Source organism: Simochromis diagramma, unplaced genomic scaffold (assembly GCF_900408965.1).
Source record: "Simochromis diagramma unplaced genomic scaffold, fSimDia1.1 OVJJ01000344.1, whole genome shotgun sequence".
In the NCBI taxonomy this organism is placed as follows: domain Eukaryota; kingdom Metazoa; phylum Chordata; class Actinopteri; order Cichliformes; family Cichlidae; genus Simochromis; species Simochromis diagramma.
Window position 1 is genome coordinate 10,869,682 of NW_024387375.1, and position 20,611 is coordinate 10,890,292.

General features: G+C 41.2%; 2 protein-coding genes across 2 annotated transcripts in view; one reads left to right on the forward strand and one right to left on the reverse strand.

Annotated features, from left to right (window-relative positions):
• The window catches only part of LOC120719888 (von Willebrand factor A domain-containing protein 5A-like), a 48,851-nt gene that overhangs the window by 6,301 nt on the left and 21,939 nt on the right, over positions 1-20,611 (reverse strand). The window contains exons 14-23 of the mRNA XM_040009452.1: positions 14,969-15,183; positions 12,502-12,543; positions 12,228-12,287; positions 11,837-11,878; positions 10,058-10,087; positions 9,643-9,684; positions 8,484-8,627; positions 8,049-8,194; positions 5,726-5,849; positions 4,369-5,639 (exon numbers count right to left, since the gene is read on the reverse strand). Of these exons, the coding sequence (XP_039865386.1) occupies positions 5,560-5,639; positions 5,726-5,849; positions 8,049-8,194; positions 8,484-8,627; positions 9,643-9,684; positions 10,058-10,087; positions 11,837-11,878; positions 12,228-12,287; positions 12,502-12,543; positions 14,969-15,183 (925 nt within the window). The 3' untranslated portion in view covers positions 4,369-5,559. The remainder of the gene's footprint in view (positions 1-4,368; positions 5,640-5,725; positions 5,850-8,048; positions 8,195-8,483; positions 8,628-9,642; positions 9,685-10,057; positions 10,088-11,836; positions 11,879-12,227; positions 12,288-12,501; positions 12,544-14,968; positions 15,184-20,611) is intronic.
• On the forward strand, positions 1,604-3,874 carry LOC120719890. Its single transcript, XM_040009455.1, has 2 exons — positions 1,604-3,383; positions 3,767-3,874. The coding sequence occupies exon 1, from the start codon at positions 1,628-1,630 to the stop codon at positions 2,474-2,476; it is 849 nt and encodes a 282-aa protein (XP_039865389.1). The 5' UTR covers positions 1,604-1,627; the 3' UTR covers positions 2,477-3,383; positions 3,767-3,874.

Here is a 20,611-nt window from a genome sequence, read left to right on the forward strand (position 1 = left end):
CCTGAGGAGTATGGAGAAACGTCTGAGCAAAGACCCTGTTAGGGCTGCTGCATATATGGACGAGATTGAAAGGTTGGTGACCTCTGGGTTTGTAGCCAAACTGCAACCGGAGGTTGCCTCTCAGAGCCAAGAGGGTTGGTACATACCTCATCACATGGTCCAGCACAATGGCAAGAATAGAGTGGTCTTTAATTGCTCTTTTCGACACAAGGGACTTAACCTGAACGAGTCCCTATTGCCTGGCCCTGTCCTGAGCCCTTCTCTGGTTGGAGTGCTCCTGCGCTTCAGAGAACACAGCATTGCCATCAGTGGTGACATAAAAGGGATGTTTCACCAGGTGTGCCTACTCCCGGAAGACAAACCACTCCTGAGGTTTCTTTGGCGCAATATGAATCGGGATGAGCCCCCTCACAGCTATGAATGGCAAGTCCTTCCCTTTGGGACAACATGTAGTCCCTGCTGTGCCTCCTTTGCGCTACAGCGGCATGTCCTCCTGCATAGTGAACCAGGAGAGGAGGTGAGGTTCTCCATCGAACGGTGCTTCTATGTGGACAACTGTCTACAGAGTGTTTCATCGATTGAAGAAGCCCAGCAGTTGGTCAAGAAACTACGGCAGCTTCTGGCTTCCGGGGGCTTTGAAATTCGGCAGTGGGCTAGTAATAGGCCAGAAGTGATTAGTCATCTGCCATCCGAGGCACGGTCAGACAAACTGGAACTCTGGCTGTCACAGGACCGACAAGAAGCGCATGAATCAACCCTGGGACTGAACTGGAACTGTGAGACGGACACCCTCAGCCTCAAGCACCGACCCATTGACTATGGAGAGCCCACTATGAGGAACATATATCGAACCCTGGCTAGTCAGTATGACCCACTTGGGTTCATCATTCCCTTCACCACCAGGGCCAAGATTATTGTACAGCAACTCTGGGACAAGCATCGAGATTGGGATGACCCCCAGTTACCTCATGATTTACTGCACCAGTGGAAGACATGGAAGGGGGAGTTGGTGCATTTATCAGAGTTAACATTGCCACGATGTTACACACTGCCGCACATGGATCTGTCTGACATTGCAAGAGAGGTACATATCTTTTGCGATGCATCAGAGCGAGCCTATGGCTCTGTGGCTTACCTGAGATCAGAAGATCATTATGGTAATGCGCAGCTGTCATTCCTCATGGCCAGATCACGGGTTGCTCCAAGGAAGCAGATATCTATTCCCAGACTCGAACTCTGCGCTGCACTCACTGGAGCCCAGCTCGCAAAGCTACTTCAGACAGGACTAACGTTCAAGGTGACCACATGTACGCTGTGGTCTGATTCAACCACTGTCCTCAACTGGTTGCATTCCACATCCTGCCATTTCAAGGTGTTTGTTGGCACCAGGATTACAGAAATTCAAGAGCTTACTAACCCCAAAGACTGGTGATATGTGGATTCTACAAGAAACCCAGCTGATGACATCACAAGGGGCAAAAGTCTCACTGAACTGGCCAGCCCAAATAGGTGGACTCAAGGACCAGATTTCCTCCTCCTACCTCCTGACCAGTGGCCCTCCTGCCCATCGTTGGGTGCATCAGACCCAGAGGATGGCATCAAGCTAAAACGCTCTGCCATATGTCATATGGCTAACACGACCCCGGGTAATCAAACCCCAGAGGCCCAGCAGTTCAACACATGGGCAGAATTAGTAGAAGCCACAGCTAAGGAGATTCAAAATGCAGCAATGCAGGGTGACCCAGCTGGGAGTAACTCATCTACTGCAGGGGCCTACATCGAGGCAGAGCAACAGATCTTGAGACAGATTCAGATGGACTGTTTCCCAGAGGACTACCACCTACTACAAGCAGGCAAACCTATACCGGCTAACAGTCGGCTGCTATGCCTAGCACCGCAGTATGATGCCAATCATAGACTGATCCGGGTTGGTGGCAGGCTGCGGCGAGCAGAGAGCCTTGATCTGTCTGTTGTACACCCTGTGGTCCTGGATCCCACCCATGTGTATACCAGACTACTTATTCAAGATGTGGATGCACGTCTCGGTCATCCTGGCCCAGAGAGAGTATTCGCTGAGCTTCGGCGGACTGTATGGATCCTGCGAGGTAGAGAGGCCGTTAAGCGGCACCAACATAGTTGCATGGATTGCCGTAGGTGGAGGGCAAACCCAGCTTCTCAGCAAATGGCTGACCTGCCGCCTGCCCGCCTTAGGCTGTTCAAACCTGCCTTCTATTCGACTGGCATGGACTGCTTTGGTCCTTTCTGGATCAAGATAGGCAGACGCAGGGAGAAGCGATGGGGCATTTTGTTTAAGTGCCTCACTACTCGGGCCGTCCATATAGACCTCCTGACATCCATCGACACTGACTCCTTTCTGATGGCCTTCCGAAGGTTCATTGCGAGAAGAGGGAAACCGGCAGAAGTTTACTCGGATCAGGGGACAAACTTCAAAGGAGGGGAAAAGGAGCTCCAGTAGGCGTTTTCCATCATGAGTCCGGACCTCCAGCAGAAACTGGCTAAGCAGCAGGTTCGTTTCCGCTTCAACCCACCTGCAGCACCCCACTTTGGAGGCACTTGGGAAAGAGAAATCCGCTCTATCAAAAACGCCTTATACACCTCTGTTGGCTCTCAAACAGTGAGTGAGGAAGTACTCAGGACCGTTCTTACAGAAATCGAGGGTATCCTGAATGCCAAACCCCTAGGTTATGTTTCTGCTGATGTGGCTGACATCGATCCAGTGACCCCTAACTACTTGCTCATGGGGCGGCCTGACAGCTCCCTACCTCAGGTAGTGTATCCCGAAGAAGAAGCACTAGGGAGGCGAAGATGGAGACATTCGCAAATCCTGGTGGACAGATTCTGGTCATCTTTCATCAGACACTATTTGCCTAATCTCCAAACTCGCATGAAGTGGCAGAGACCCATGGAGGACATAACAGAGGGAGCGGTTGTTCTGCTGGTGGATCCACAGCTACCCAAAGCATCATGGCAGATTGGGAGAGTGACGAAGATTCTTACTGGTTCTGATGGCCACACCAGAACAGCAGAGGTGAAGATACGTGACAAAACATACACCCGGCCTATAGTACGTCTGATTGTGCTTCCGGCGATCAAGGATGAGGATGACCAGGTGGGGGAGCCCTCGTCTGTATAAACAGCCTTTCCATGGGGCCAATTTGCACCGCAAATTGGGGGGCGGCTATGTTGGAAAGGCTGTCAGCTGTGTGGGGGGGCCCCCTTGTGGCAAGAGAGCACAGTTGCACTATTGAGCGCATGTTCCAGTGATCAGAGTTGGAGCTAGCACATAGCAAGAGCCGCCTGGCAGACTGACTCTGCAGGGGATGTCTACACACGGTGTGAGTTGTGTGCGTCGCTAAAGAACTGTGAGTAGACGTGGAGCCATGCCTGAAAAGGACAGTTTTAGTCTTTTATGCCAATTAGACATTTAGTGGATGTAGAAGTGCAATGTGTATCGACCTGTTCGCTATGTGGCTAGTTCATGCTACTAATGCTACCTGTTATGCTACATACCTGCTAGCTGTAAGCTAAACGATTTGGTGTTTGTGATATATTGTTGTTGGGTGTATTGGCAATCAATGTCATGTACTGTAAGGGTTTGGGAGTAGTGTATGAAACTCGTGCATGTAGATGTTCATATAGGAATTCCCATTTGTAGTTCTGGTTAGATTCGAAGAACGCTAATGCATCATAATTCATGACTTAGATGTTTATTACATTCAGTATTCTGTATATGTTCTGTTCACAGACCACACACACCCACACCCCTCACCACTCTGTAAGCCTGCGGTTGCATTACTGTGTTGCTGTACTGTGCTGTTAAGCTGAGGAATCACAGTAAAGACGGTATAACCTTTATCTGTGCGTCCTGTGTGTTCTGACCGACACCCCAAGGTGAACACCACTGCTATTCAGCCAACGCCTATACAGTCCTGGGTTCAACCCAAATTAACAAATGTTCTTATAGTCTTTATGTGTTAAACAAGTAACAAGTATGAATTTCATCACCAGAAAGGGGGAGAGAAAAGTAAGGAACAGTCTTTCTGAAAGAGCTGCTACAGTAGCTGTCTTTACTTTATCAATGTTATGAGAACAATTCTGATTTATCTATTTATTTGTTTACAACGGTAAACACAAATTTCAAATACCAATGTACAATACAAATATATAACAATTCTAATTATATAATTAAAACAAATGATAACGCACACATAATGTTGTCTGGTCGTTCCATACATTTTTATACATCATGTGTTTGTGTTCAAATTTTGCTATATTATCATTATTATTATTATAACAATATCTCAAATTATCAGTTTTTGATTTTATTTATTAAGATGAACAAGTCACCTTTCCAGGCACTGATTTCTCCACCTCACTGCTGGCCTTACCCAGTGCAATAGCCAGAGGCGCATCAAGCAATCAGTAGCCAGACGCCTGCTGGAGGGAGATTAATGTCAGCAAAGGGCCTGTGGGTGGCTTCTTAGCTACAACAGGTAGAAAAAATTATTATTAAATTATTAAATATTTGGTGTATTTAAATATTTATAATATTTAATACCTACCAGATAAACCAGTGCATAAAAACCACTGCACAAAAAAAATAACTGACACACACGCACAGCCTTCCCCTTTATTTTTTTCTACCTTCAGTGGCCCTATGCTACTATAGTAGCATATATCTAAAAGTTTAATGTTATTAAAAAATAAAGCAAAAATGCATTCAGATCACAATTCTGATTGCAAAGCTGCCAGACAGGATTTAAAAAATAAATAATGAAATAGAACAAAAGTCACAAATCAAGGTTTTACTTGCTGATTATTGATTTTTATTATTGTAAAAACAGAACTGCCATAATCCACCTGCATACAGTTTCTCTTGTTTAACTGCTCGATGTATTCATAGAATTACAGTACTTGTCAGTACGTGGAGATTTTGCACCGATAACTAATAACTGACTAAGTAAATAAAAAAATGCTGCAACTTGGACAGTAGTGGGAGATGTGTTTGTTGTTTGTTTTGGAGTGTCCCTTTCTCTGCACGACATTTTTGAACCAAAGTATTAAAATGAATCACAAAGGTGATATACTAAAATTAGTGGCAGACAACAACCGTTCATCAGGTAAGCAGGCATGACTGTAATATCATTTGTATGTGACACGAACGCCACAACAAAGGTAGTGTTATACCTGTTGCTCAGTCTGTGGCTTTTTGGCAGAGTCAGTGATCACAGTGTTGTCTTTAGTGTAGCCATTTCCCTTGTTGTTAGGTTTCAAAAATGACAGTTTAGTTGGTTAGTCATTAAATAGACGCTCTCATGATTCATCGAGTGACACCTCTGACCAATCAATTTGTGGCACGCAGTCTGTTGATGTCACATTTTCTACTTGCATGGATCGCTTGAAACCCCGGCTGAGGAGGTACTAAAAAACTATCCACTACCAGATACTATCACTTAATGGAAAAGGCTAAAAACAGAGTTGAGCCGTGCTGACCCAAATCAAGTAGGTACTATTGGAAAAGGGTTCATAAGAAATCCCTCAGAGTCCCAGAGCTTCTTTCATCACGCTGCAACCCAACAGTAAATTTGCAGCTTCCACACACTCTGTCACCCATGGTGCTGAAAACACAAAACAAAGAAAGACAGCTGAGTGTGGCATCAACCAGTGTTAAAAAGCACTTTAGCACTTTCATAAGGGTTACTACCATTCTGAGCACGGAGCCATGAGGCAGCCTTCATAGCCAGAAGATCCCACTCATTCTTTGAATCCATCTTTAAACCATGAAGCCAGATCAGAGCCAGAATGGTAGCCCAAATTTCCTTGTTGGCCTAATTCACCAAATCAAACAAAATCAAATGATATAGACAGAACACAATCCTTCACATGGAAAATGCTACCCAATGATTATGATCTTGTTTCCTACCACTTTGAAAACATAAATAATCTGAAAGAAGGCACTGAAATACTTTTTTGACTGATAATAAATATTTTTTGCTCCATTTGCTCACTTCAATGTAATTTGTTTATGTTATAGTTGTATCCATCTTTATGTTATGCTCATCTGAAGTAGGTCATAGTGACAGCAGACTAATCCATATATTTTCCAGTTCCTTCTGGGAGAGCCAAGTGCATTCCAGGACCAGACAAGGAATATAATTTCTCCAGCAGATTCCCGGGGTCTCTTCCCTTTTGGTCATGCTCTAAATATTCACAAAGGACGGCGCCCAGGAAGCATCCTTACAGATGGCTAAATTACCTCGACCTACTCTGTCTGAGATGGAGGAACAGCAGTTCTAGTTCAAGATTTGTCTACATGTCAGAGCTTCTCACCCCATCTATAAGACTGAGCCCTACGGAGCAAACTTAATTCAGCCGCGTGTGCAGTCATGACCTTATTCTATGGTCATTACACATATTTCATGATCATAGGTGAGGGCTGGGATGTAAATGGACTGGATAATTGAAAGATTCACGTTTTGGCTCACATTTCTCTTAACCACAAGAATCCAGGAAACATTCCACCACTTTCCAACAAAGAATCATGACTTCAGACTTGGAGGTGCTGACTCTCATACCAACCATTTCAAACTGTGACAAATTGCTCCAGTGGATACTGTCACAAGCTGGCCCATGGCAAATGACAGACGGAAGACAAGACAGATTGTGTTGCTAATCATTACTTTATTCAAAAAAAGGAAATAACAAGCATGGGATATGAGAAGTGAAAAGTATCAGTGGGTGAATGGAATAGATGTGTGCTAATGTAACACAGAAGGTCACGCTCCAATGAAGCATACAGAACCACATATATCACTTAATTGCGACAGATTATGTTGGTTGATATATATATATATATCATTTGCAAAAAAACAGATGTTATTCTGAGATTCCCAAAGCAGATGTCCGTCTTGAAATTTTAGAAAAGGATCGAAAACAACAGGCAACCTTCCTGCTCCTCCTCCTGTTTCAATGATTGGACGGAACATCTTTTCAAAATACCCTGAATTAAGTTTTCCCTGGGAGGCTAAGCAGCGTAATACCCCAATAATTTCTTATAATAATAATAAAATGAGAACCACCACCCTGGACTGCCACTCCACAGGCACTGTCCCAGATGAAACATTAAAAACGCATATAGGTAACCCTTCCTGCCTGCTTCTCAACAATCCTGGTGACCGTCTGCAAGAGTAACCGGTGAGACTTACCCCAACTGTTCAGGCTCTCCTTCCTTCATATGGAACGTTTTTCTTGGGTTTTAGAGTTCCTCAACATGCCTTTTCCTCCACGGGACAGCAGTTCTCCTCCCCAACTGGGCCAAACCCAGCTTTTCCCTCCTGAGTACTCAGATAGCTTGACAGACCTTCTTTGATGCCTGCCAAAAGTCCTCCTCCATAGCTTCTCTGAACTCATCCCACACCCAGGTTTTTGCTTGAAGTTCTGTTCAACTGTTGAAGCCACCCCATTTGGCCCCACAATACCTGCTTCGGGAGTATCCCTGGGCCAACCCAGTCTAGAAAGCCTACTCCTTAACCTTTACAGCCTCTCTCATTACTCTTGCATCCCGTGGGAGGTCCAAAACCTCCCTCTTTACCCATTTAGGTTTTCTAGGACTGTCTAGCAGTCCTCCCTGCCATCTAGTCCGACTCACCATTAGGCGGTCAGTTGACAGCATTGCTCTCCACCAAAGTGTGCAAGACATACTGCCTCTGATCAGATACAAAAACAAAACCAACCACTGACCTTTTGCTCTGGCACAAAGTACACTTACAATCAACCTTACACTAAAACATATTGTTTGGTTGGCCAACCTGTACCTAGTACAGAAGTCCAATAACAAAACATCATTCTCATTTAGAGCAAACAGGCCATTCCCCCCAATCACTCCTTTCACAATGTCTCCAGGTACAGTCCCTTCCATGACGGCACCCAAAAACTTTGTGTTATATATGAACATTTTTAATTAGGTTTCATACTATGAAATCTTATATTATCACTTTATGCAATGATTTAAATTTACAGCAACCCACCAATACTGGCTTTGACTTCTCCACCTCCTCGTTCGTCTTTCCCAGTGCAGTAGGCAGAGCTGGATCAAGCAACCACTTGCCAGTTGCCTCCTGGAGGGAGACTAACTGCAGCAAAGGATCTCTGGTTTGCTGCTCAGACACAGAAGCTGAAAAAACAAAGATGAAACAAAAGCTGGACCTGATTATAATTATTCTACATGTGAAGACATAAAAAGTCTACAATATAAAGCAATCCATAAACCACCATAAACTTTGAAACATTTGTAATATATTTAAATGCCTCATTCAAGTTTTTGTTGACTATATTTTCATATTATTATTTTCTTTTTCCTAATCCACTAGCACACACTACACATACATGTGATGAGCCAACTACAAATGTCTGACATTCTGTAAATGATGGAAGCTGATAGTTTATTGGATTTATCTACTTACATCTAGCATTACCTTCAGACACAGATTTTAGAGCACCATCAGCCACCGTCTTACAAGATTTCCAAAAGTCACTTAGTATCTTCTTCATCTGAGTAAATACCCCTGTCTTGCTGTCAGACTTATTTCTAGGTTTGTAGCTACAAGCTGGTGAGAGAACAGATAAACAAAACCCTGATATAGATCAATTTACTGTTATTAAATGCATAATACATCAAATTTTGGTGTTTTGATACGAGCTTCCTTTAATATGATGAACATTTGATTAAGTTCATTCCTCCACAATAAACAGAAATCCACATCCATAACCATGGGCAACAATACCTGTCTAAAACAAGGCAAATAAAAGCCCTCCAATTCCACTTAATGTGGGGGTCTTAACTAAGTAAACTGTCACCCAGTGTAATGGTTTGTAACTTGTAATGTAGGACAATTTCTTTGGAAAGGTTATTTTTTTCATTGTTCCGTTTTTCTTTTCTTTTTTAAAAGATGTGTCACAACACTAAAAGCACTTTTTCACTTCAAGGTTTTAAAATAAATAGTAAATGTTTCTGACATGAGAATTAAGAAATGAAACTACTAAAAACTGGATTTTTATGGTAATAAAATGATTCACCTTAAGTACTACTTAACATGGGCAAATTGTTAATGACTACAAAGGAAAAGGCAAATGTCAACTGTTCCACAAAAAGGCGGTAGTTATTTCAGTGTTTACAGCCATGTATTCATAAAAAAAAAAAAAAAAAAAAACACCCCTATTATAGCATTTAGCTTTTAAATTTAACTTTAGCACAGGGCATGTCTTCTGATTGAGATAAGTAAGGTAAACATAATTTTAGAATAACTGAAACCTTTGTGTCTTCAAGACTTCAACTTAATAACTATAATACTATACTATAATAATATAAGATTGTTTAAATACCTGAAAATATTTAAATGTGTGGCTTTTTACACTGTTTAATGACTAATTTCAAAGGCACAAGTTCTTTAGCAGGATTTAAAATATCACAAAAAATAATTAACTTTTCACGTTAAAGTTGCAAAAAAGTTAAACAGTAACTGTGCTACAGAAATGTTTTGTTCAGTGTTTACAGGCAGTCACTCTAATTACAGAACATAAACACACATCTGTGTTTCTGTTTTATTTAGAATTTTTGCTCACTTTCATAATCCTGATCAAGAGGCAGTGCGCAATCCATGTAATCTGTGGGAAACAAAGAAGGTAAAGAGATTAAGCTAAGCTTCATGCCATGAATCGCAACAATCCATTTAAAACTTAAAAACTTAAAATAAATAAGCTTGTTAAATGTTCAAAATTGTAAAAAAAAAAAGAAAAAAGAAAAAAAGTGAACATTTTAACACACTGTGATTTATAACTCCTTACAACAGTGCAACTTTTTTCCACAGGATTTAATGTGTCGCAAAGATTTATAGGGGCAACATTTTATATGTAAATTGCAAATGAATAGCATAGTATTTGTATCACAAAATAATGTTGGTTTGTTCAGTGTTTACCAGCATTTAGAGAAGAAAAACAAACCAAAACAAACCAACAAAAAGGTTAGCTTTTTGCCTACCACCAGATTCCTGATCAGCATCCATGTAACCTATGGCAAGAAAGGAAGGTTCTTTGAGATATATAAAAGAGGGCAGGGGAAGACATAACTAAAAATCTCATAATGAATCATAAAAATCAGTTTAAAAGGTATTTATAATAAAAATTTTAAATGTGGGGCTTTTACACACAGTGATTCATAACTCATTCCAAGTGTGTATGTTCTTCAGTAATATTTAAAATATCACAAAAATGTAGAGGAACAGCGTTTTGTTTGTTTTGTTTGTTTTGTTTGTTTTAAAGTCCCAAACAAGTTAAATAGCATTTATTTTTTCATGTGTTTCCAGGCAGTTATTTTGTTCTTTTATAGAAAATCATGTGTTGTTCTTTCTCATTCAGCTTTTTGTTTTTTTATTCTTAAATAATAGATCAGGTCAATCAAGGCAAGAAAAAAAAAAAGAAACTCCAATGACTACAGTCTCATTCAGCAGGATATGGATCCCTGAGTCCAGAGTCCATCATGACCACTTTGCAAATCCACCACCTTCATAGTTTATATTGTTACAAAAACAAACAAACATAAAAACAAAAAATCACTATCGGCCAATGGCCACTCCAGCTGTGCAGTCAGCTGGTGGGTAACGGGCATCTCCGAAAACGTTAGAACACTTTTGCAAATATGTGGTGTCGTTATCAATCGAGCGAGAGGGGCTGTTATTGTGTGTGTATATGGATAATAGCAAAGAAGAAGAATTTTGTTCACTCAAATTTAGTTTTTCTTCGCTCAAAATAAATTTCTCCTCAAAATGCAACACTTGTACTTGCAAATTTCTTTTAACATGTGCTCAGAACAGTGGCACAAAAATAATTACATAGACCTGTCGTTGGCCTCCAAACCCTCTGTGACAAATTTTTGCGCGTATCTTCAGAGAACCGTTAAGTTTTGTAAACAGTGTTGTAAATACTCTTTTCCACTAAATAAGCACTAAAGCAGAAGGGATGAACTGCCTAATTGTTTTCCTTACCTTTTCTCTTGTTCATTAAATTAGGGAGTTAGGGTAGTGGTTGTCTTTTATTTGGCTTTTGTTTCATGCAGGGTTTAGGTAGCAGCTTCTTTTGGAATAGCTTGTTTTGTTTATTATTTTAGCCTTTGTTCACCCCAGAGTTAGCACTGTTAGTTTTGGTAGCAATAAAACTCCACCTTGGGGGTTAACCCTTATGTTGTGCTTCTGTTCCCCAAGACTGGGATGTAAGACCAGATACCCCAGTATGCCATCCGGGAACTGGACTGTCAGGACTGTTTTATAGGAAATGGGGGACCAACACAATATTAGGCAGGGAGTAATAATGTTATGAGTTATCTATCAATCTATCTATGACTCCCTTGTAGAAGTAGTCCAAGAACACTTTAGCATGAAACGACTGTAATCTGCAGTAACTAAAGAAGGTTTTTCCAGGCACAAAACGAAGGGAGAAGTGACGACATTACAACTAAATTTTGTACCACCAATGGCAATGATCAGTTTAGCATGTTCTTATAATAAAAAGGTTATTAAAATATCAAAATAGTGTGATTATTTATTTATTTATTTTATACAGTGATTCATATGCCATTACAAGGCTGCAGGTTCTTCAGTAATATTACTGTAATTTAGAGGAACAGCTTTTCACAATAAAGCTGCAAACAAGTTAAATACCGACTGTCCCACAGGAATATTGGTTCGGTCAGTGTTTACAGGCAGTTATTCCATTTATAGAAATCTATTTATGAATGTTGTGCTATAATTAGCCATTTACTTACCTTCACAATTCTGATAAGGATTCAGGGTGCAACCAACGTAATCTGTTGCAATTAAGAAAGGCATTTTCAGATCCAAAAGCGAGAAGTTAAAGACATTACGCTAAGCCTCATACTATGAATCACAGCAATCAGTTTAAAATGTATTTACAATAATAAGCTTGTTAAAATGTTCAAAATGTCAAAAATGTTTTTCTTTTCACACACTGTGATTTATAACTCATTACAACAGTGCAACTTTCAGTAAGATTTAAAGTATCACAAAAATGTATAGTAACAATTCTTTTCATTAATGTTGCAAATGGGTTCAGCAGTAACTGTGCCACAGAAATGTTGGTTTGTTCAGTGTTTACCAGCATTTAGAGAAATAAAAAACAAACAAAACTTAGCTTGCCATAAGATTCCTGATCAGCATACATGTAACCCATGGTAAGAAGGGAAGGCTCTTGGAGATCTAAAAGAGAGGGGAGGTAAAGAAATTATAAAGAAATCTAAAACTAAAATCATGACAACAGTTTAAAATGTATTCATAAAAATGTTCAAAGTGTTATAAATCACTGTTTTTTTATGCACAATGATTCATAACCAAAGGTACAAGTTTTTCAGTAATATTTAAAATATCAAAAGTTTAGAGAAACAATATCTGTTGTATTTAGCTACTTGCTTACCTTCATAATCCTGGTAAGGACTCAGAGTGCAATCAACGTAATCTGTAGCAAGAAAAGAAGGCATTTTTAGATCCTAAAGATGGACGGTAAACACATTAAGTTAAACATCATACCATCAATCATAACAGTCGGTTGTAAAATGTACGAATAAAATGAAGCTGATTAAAATGTCAACAAAGTGGGGCTTTTTGCAAACTGTGATTTAATAAGTGCCATTTAACAATATTTAAAATATCACAAAAAGTTATAGAAACAGTGTATAAAAACATGTTTCATATTTCAGTTCCAATCATGTTAACTTTGCAACAGAATTATTGGTTTATTCTGTGTTTACAGGCTAGTTAATGGTTAATGTTTTCATAGATCAGGTCCATTGAATCTTTTTTAATGGTTAGATGGATGTTTGGATATCATGACTTCCACCTCTTCTTAAAGTCAGTAAAGAGTTCTTTTTACTGATGGCATGAAGTTGACTTTTATGCGAGTTGTACAATCTTGGGTTGATATTGTTACAACATCACCTTGATCACAAACTACGCTACCATCAAACTAAAAAAAAACCATAATATTCAATGAGATAGTATAACAGGTACAATAGAGACATAAAATGATCTATATGACATAAAACATACCTCGCGGGCTGACCCATGTTTAGAGGCTGAAATGAGCACTGTACAGATACTTTTAAGAAACCTTTAACATTCCCGGCTTCAACTTGCCATGCTCATGCTTCAAAATGGGCGTGCATCTCATAGATCCTACATGAGAATTTCTAAAATAAATGTCCTATTGACATAAAATATGCGTAATGCAAAATAAAATACATTAACTAAAATTATGGCAGTAAAACATTTAGCATCAAACAACTGATGTTTTTCAACATTTTATAATTTGAGTAATTAGAAGGTCCTGGATCACAGAGATTGTGAGGATTGTTGCTCTATTGCCTGTTTATATTGTGACAAATTCTTTTTCCATAGCATGGACAGTATTGTGTTAATTTATATTTCTGACCCCCCAAAAAATGTGTGAGTAGATATCTGTTAAGAGCTCAGATGTCAATCCTGGGATCTCCTGGAGCAAGGCACCCAGTTTGGAAGTCACTTCCAAATGCTCCAGTTACCACTGGGACCACTGTTGTCTTCAACCTCCAAATCTTCTAAAGCTCCTCTCTCAGCCATTTGTATTTCTCGACTTTCTTGAGCTTCCTTCTGCCTGATTTTGCTATTGATTGGTATAGCTACATCTATCACTATGGCTGGTTTTCCTCTTGTTTTCTAGCACTTCTAGGTCTGATTGGTTAGCCATCACCAAGTGAGTTTGTCCATCTGTATCTGGTCCCACAGGATCTTAGTCTGGTCTCTCTCAACCACCCATTTTGAACTCAACTTCCAGGCCATACTCGGCGCAGATATTCCTCTATACTATGCCGGCAACTTGGTTATGGTCTTCCTTGTAAGCCCCGCCTGCTAGCATCTTAAACCCTGCAATTACGTGCTGGAAGGTCTCAGGGAAAACTTTGCATAACCTACACCTGGGGTCTTGCCTGGTGTGGTAGACTCCAGCCATTATGGATCTTGTGTTGCCATGATTAGTCTTTCAGTTCAGTTTTGTCCAGCCACTGTTCGGATTTCTCGATATCAGTCACTTCTTCTATCTGTCAGTGCTACTTGCCCTGCATGGACCTATACTTCCATGATGGTTCCTCTTTTTCCTCCTTTTCTTTCTCAGGTTTCTGCTGCCTGGAGTATTCCCTATGTACGTGATCAGTTGTGGTCATCTTCCTGATATACTCATGGCTCTTTTTTTTTTTTTTCATCCTGGATAGTGGTTCTGACGCTCACCAGTCCTTGGCCTGCTTCCTTTCGCTTAGCGAAAAGTTTCAGGATGCTGGACTTGGGCTGAAACCCCATGCATGATAAGGAGCTTTCTTGCAGGTGTTGATTCACAGATCTTGTTCTTCTCATTTAGCATACTCCTCAGGACTTGCCTTACCCTCGGTCTCTTCTAGAGGCCTCTTGATGGTTCCCATTTGCCTGTGAGATTCCAAAGTAGTTTCTGGCAGTCCAATCGTGTCCGTTCTGACTACCCTCTCTGTCTTTGTTACCATCCGACTACACGTCACCAGTCGGAGTGACATTTGGATGTCATTGCTGTTTTATATGTTTTTCATTCATCTATTTAGTCCCTTGTTCAGTCTGCCCTCTCTGCAAACCCATTCAGCTGCCTCCTGAATGGGCCCCACAGTATATAGACCTCTAGCTGGCCATCCTTTATTTGGTACACTGTCAGTGTTGACCAATGGGTTTTTTCCCCCCTTAATATTTTGGTTTTTAGTTTAATGAGCTTGTTTTCAAGTCATCTTATAAAACTATTTTTAATCACTGCACTCCCTTTATTCATGCACCGTAATTATGATCTTCAGAGTTGTGGGTGAAAGTTTTAGTTCTTGCTTTTAAAAACTCACCGTGTTTTAAAATATTTTTGTGCAGAAGAGGTCCTTGAATCGCCTCGCCATTGTTATTGAAGACAGCAATGAAGGCAGTCAGTGAACTACTTATTCCCGATTGGACACTGAGCTGCACCACCTTCTCCTTCACTTTTGTGTCTTGCCATCCTCTGTGTTCTCCCTCCTCCAGGGAACGAATCAGAGTCCGAGCACCCAACTTGTGGACTGTTAATCTGTAAAGAAGTACGGACATATTTTTACTACAGCTGTTTACCAGTGACTTCTCTGTTTTTATTATATTGTATGCTTTCTAAGGTCAAACATAGATGGAGATAAACCCACTGCTTTATATAAGAATCACAGTGATAACATGAATGGTGACAAATGCTCACACCAAGAGAAAATCTCCTAGTGGAAATCTCAGTCCACAGAACAGAAGCTCATGGTGGCATTTCAAGTGAAAACAGATAAAACGATATAATTATTTTCCACTAGTTGCACTGTGCAGTATATGGACAGGAGGCCTCTATTAGGACCTAAATTCAACATGCGAGCCTTTTATTAAACTGAAGGTGAAACTGATGAAATGTGGAACATAAAGTTCAAAAGGAAACGGAAAGCTATAAACTACCGAAACCTAAACTGGGAACTAATACTTACAGTAAGAAGCACTGGAGCTAAGAGACAGGAAGGGAAAGTGAGCTGATGTTCTGACAAAGGACAAAAACAGACTGAGGCAATAGATACGTTCCAAAAGTTAATTTTGCTTTGGAGGGTTCTTAACTGAGAGACATGACTGAAATATCGGCAAAGCGACCATAATAAGAGCTGCTCAATTCTGTAAGTACTAAGGAATGGCGCTTCAATGCTTCTTTTATTGCTTCCTTGAGCAGAGGATACACTGGACCATCCTTTACAGAAAGGGAGGAGAAAATGCTCTCCCATAATTCACTGTGAGGACCATCCCACCATTCATGAAAATAAACATAATAAACACAGCTGCGCACCAACATTTGCTAATGGCACAGCAATAAGTGGAACAATAAGTGGGGTTCACCTCTAAACAGTCAGCATGAGGACAGAGGGAGGAGTTTTAGGACAGAGACAAAGTTTTGGCACTGCAATAAGAGCTTTAAGCATCTATGCAAAGTCCCGATTACACACTAGTTCTGATAACATCTTCCCTCCTGAAAATAGACTCCAGTATCCGGTATCCAGTAAGGGTCCTGGCTAGACCCCCATGTTAAAACAAAGCCCGGGGATGGAGCGGCTACGTCTGCAGCCTGTCCGCAGCTCAAACACAAGTATTTCACTACATGTTGTACTGTGTATGGAACAAATAAAATTTGAATTTATAAGTTATTTATGACCTCATTGACGTGATCGTCAAGGTCAAGTAAAAGAGGTTAGAAATAGAACATGGGAGGGATTAACTGGATAGTGTCATATGTTTCACACTTAGCAACTTTAAGTCTAAAGTCATGATCCACAGAACAGCAAGCACGTGGGCTAATAAATATAACAAAGAAGCAGTAATCTGCTGTCACTCAAATCAAAAATTCCAATCTCTCCCAAAGGTCGCAGGCGTGATGAGACTCGAGCTCGGAACATGTTTGTTATGCCATTTGTCAGTAATGGTTAGAGTGCCACCTAGTGGAATGACTAACTAATCATGAATGAATGAGATGAAATGTTAGCTGGTGGTTAAATGCATGAATTCCATCAATGTGACATCAGATCGGAGGTGCTGGTTTTAGGTGTTGGGCGTGGCTCGACGCGCCGGGGGTGCGAGGGCCCTCATAACGCTGCTTGCAGCTTTAATTATTATTATTATTATTATTCCGGCAAATGAATTGGCCGTTTGAGGGCCTAAACATGCTCGAAAACTCATGAAATTTTGCACACGCGTCAGGTCTGGTGAAAATTTACGTATTTTAATGTTCTCAGACATGGCCTGGGAAAATTAGCTCAGTAGCGCCACCTAGAAAAATGAAAAACGCGAGCCCCCGGTATGGGTATGGCCTACATGTTTGAAAGTCGGTACACCTATGTATAACGTTCAGAGTCGAACAAAAAAGTCTATTATGGCAATGTCCTAAACCCAACAGGAAGTCCGCCATTTTGGATTGAAGGTGACATTTTGGCTCTGATTTTACCGTTTCCATGCCTTGTACTTTAACGAACTCCTCCTTGGGATTTGGTCCTATAAACTTCAAATTTGGACAGTGTCAACTACACCCTTGTGCCATGTTAAATTGCGGAGCTTTTGAGTTTTCACAATACTATGAGGCCGTGGCGCCATGGCGAATTTCGATGACTCGCCATGAAAATCTTATTGCCTCTCATTTTGTCATACATTTTCTGACCTTGACCAAAGTGAACACATATGATAAGGCTCCACCCCTGAACATATTTCAACTGCCATATTTGACATCAAGGACAGCGCCACCTAGTGGGAACAGGAAATGTCATGTTTTACACTTTGGGGTACAGTATAGTGATGGGTGACATCTGCAGCCTCAAATTTCTCCAGGAAAGCCTTAAGGAGTTGGTCTTGGGTTACAGTGAAAACTGTGACTTTTCGCGAAAGGGTGTGACCCCAGCAGCATGGCGAACTTTGATGTCACGCCATGAAGAAACAAATTAGTATAACTCAATGAAATCCAGTCTGATCAGTACCAGACTTTACAGGCATGATGTCAGACCCGCCCTGAACAGATTGATGTGCCCATTGTCGGAAATACGGACAGCGCCACCTAGTGGCAACAGGAAATGTCATGGCTTTAATTTTGTTGTACTGATTTTCACAGGTTCATCGTGGCCACCTCAAAAGCGGTGAATATCACCATCAGTCCCTCGTGATGCTTCAGTGCAAAAATTGTGACTTTAAACTGAACGGCGCACCCTGGTGGCAACGCGGTCCACCATGAAAGATGAAGTGGCTTTTGAGGGGCTTGGAAAGTTTATAGAGGCTTGAAATTTGGCACACACCTCCAATGTGATGAAGGCTTTGTTGTCATGTGATCATTTTCATTGAATAGCGCAAAATGGCTCCACAGCGCCCCCTACAAAATTTCAAACCACAGCCCCATGCTCTGTGTTCTATGTATGAGTCTGAAACCTGGTAAGCTTATAGGAGATATCAAGATGTACAAAAAAGTCTCTTGGAGCAATATCCCAAATCCAACAGGAGGTCAGCCATTTTAAAATTAATGTGCAATTTTGGCGACATTTTCCCGTCTTTTCAGGCACCGTACTTTGACGAACTCCTCCAAGGGATTTCATCAGATTGATGCAATCTCAGTGTGTGGAATCTAAAGACCTTTGTGATGTTAAATTGCGAAGCTTTTTACATTCAGGGAAACGGGGTGGTCATGACGGCACGTAGAGTTTGAATCACTCGCCAAAAAGCAGTAATCTGCTGTCACTCAAAAACACAATGTCCAATCTCTCCCAAACGTCGCAGGTGTGATGAGACTCGAGCTCGGAAATGTTTGTTATGCCATTTGTCAGTAATGGTTAGAGCGCCACCTAGTGGAATGACTATTATCATGATTGAATGAGACGAATTGTTAGCTGGTGGTTAAATGCATGATTTCCACCAATGTGACATCAGATCGGAGGTGCTGGTTTTAGGTGTTGGGCGTGGCTCGACGCGCCGGGGGTGCGAGGGCCCTCATAACGCTGCTTGCAGCTTTAATTATTATTATTATTATTATTTCGGCAAATGAATTGGCCGTTTTGAGGGCCTAAACATGCTCGAAAACTCATGAAATTTTGCACACGCGTCAGGTCTGGTGAAAATTTACGTATTTTAATGTTCTCAGACATGGCCAGGGAAAATTAGCTCAGTAGCGCCACCTAGAAAAATGAAAAACGCGAGCCCCCGGTATGGGTATGGCCTACAAGTTTGAAAGTCGGTACACCTATATAACGTTCAGAGTCGAACAAAAAAGTCTATTATGGCAATGTCCTAAACCCAACAGGAAGTCCGCCATTTTGGATTGAAGGTGACATTTTGGCTCTGATTTTACCGTTTCCATGCCTTGTACTTTAACGAACTCCTCCTTGGGATTTGGTCCTATAAACTTCAAATTTGGACAGTGTCAACTACACCCTTGTGCCATGTTAAATTGCGGAGCTTTTGAGTTTTCACAATACTATGAGGCCGTGGCGCCATGGCGAATTTCGATGACTCGCCATGAAAATCTTATTGCCTCTCATTTTGTCATACATTTTCTGACCTTGACCAAAGTGAACACATATGATAAGGCTCCACCCCTGAACATATTTCAACTGCCATATTTGACATCAAGGACAGCGCCACCTAGTGGGAACAGGAAATGTCATGTTTTACACTTTGGGGTACAGTATAGTGATGGGTGACATCTGCAGCCTCAAATTTCTCCAGGAAAGCCTTAAGGAGTTGGTCTTGGGTTACAGTGAAAACTGTGACTTTTCGCAAAAGGGTGTGACCCCAGCAGCATGGCGAACTTTGATGTCACGCCATGAAGAAACAAATTAGTATAACTCAATGAAATCCAGTCTGATCAGTACCAGACTTTACAGGCATGATGTCAGACCCGCCCTGAACAGATTGATGTGCCCATTGTCGGAAATACGGACAGCGCCACCTAGTGGCAACAGGAAATGTCATGGCTTTAATTTTGTTGTACTGATTTTCACAGGTTCATCGTGGCCACCTCAAAAGCGGTGAATATCACCATCAGTCCCTCGTGATGCTTCAGTGCAAAAATTGTGACTTTAAACTGAACGGCGCACCCTGGTGGCAACGCGGTCCACCATGAAAGATGAAGTGGCTTTTGAGGGGCTTGGAAAGTTTATAGAGGCTTGAAATTTGGCACACACCTCCAATGGATGAAGGCTTTGTTGTCATGTGATCATTTTCATTGAATAGCGCGAAATGGCTCCACAGCGCCCCCTACAAAATTTCAAAACATCAGCCCCAGCTCTGTGTTTTATGTATGAGTCTGAAACCTGGTAAGCTTATAGGAGATATCAAGATGTACAAAAAAGTCTCTTGGAGCAATATCCCAAATCCAACAGGAAGTCAGCCATTTTAAAATTAATGTGCAATTTTGGCAACATTTTCCCCTCTTTTCAGGCACCGTTCTTTGACGAACTCCTCCAAGGGATTTCATCAGATTGATGCGATCTCCTGTGTGTGGAATCTAAAGACCTTTGTGATGTTAAATTGCGAAGCTTTTTACATTCAGGGAAACGGGGTGGTCATGGCGGCACGTAGAGTTTCAATCACTCGCCAAAAAGCAGTAATCTGCTGTCACTCAAAGACACAATGTCCAATCTCTCCCAAAGCTCATAGGCGTGATGAGACTCGAGCTCGGAAATGTTTGTTATGCCATTTGTACATAATGGTTAGAGCGCCACCTAGTGGAACGACTAACTAATCATGAATGAATGAGTTGAAATGTTAGCTGGTGGTTAAATGCATGAATTCCATCAATGTGACATCAGATCGGACGTGCTGGTTTTAGGTGTTGGGCGTGGCTCGACGCGCCGGGGGTGCGAGGGCCCTCATAACGCTGCTTGCAGCTTTAATTAGGGCCCGAGCACTGATAGTGCGAAGGCCCTATTGTAATTGCTCTGTTTATTATTATTATTATTATTATTATTATTATT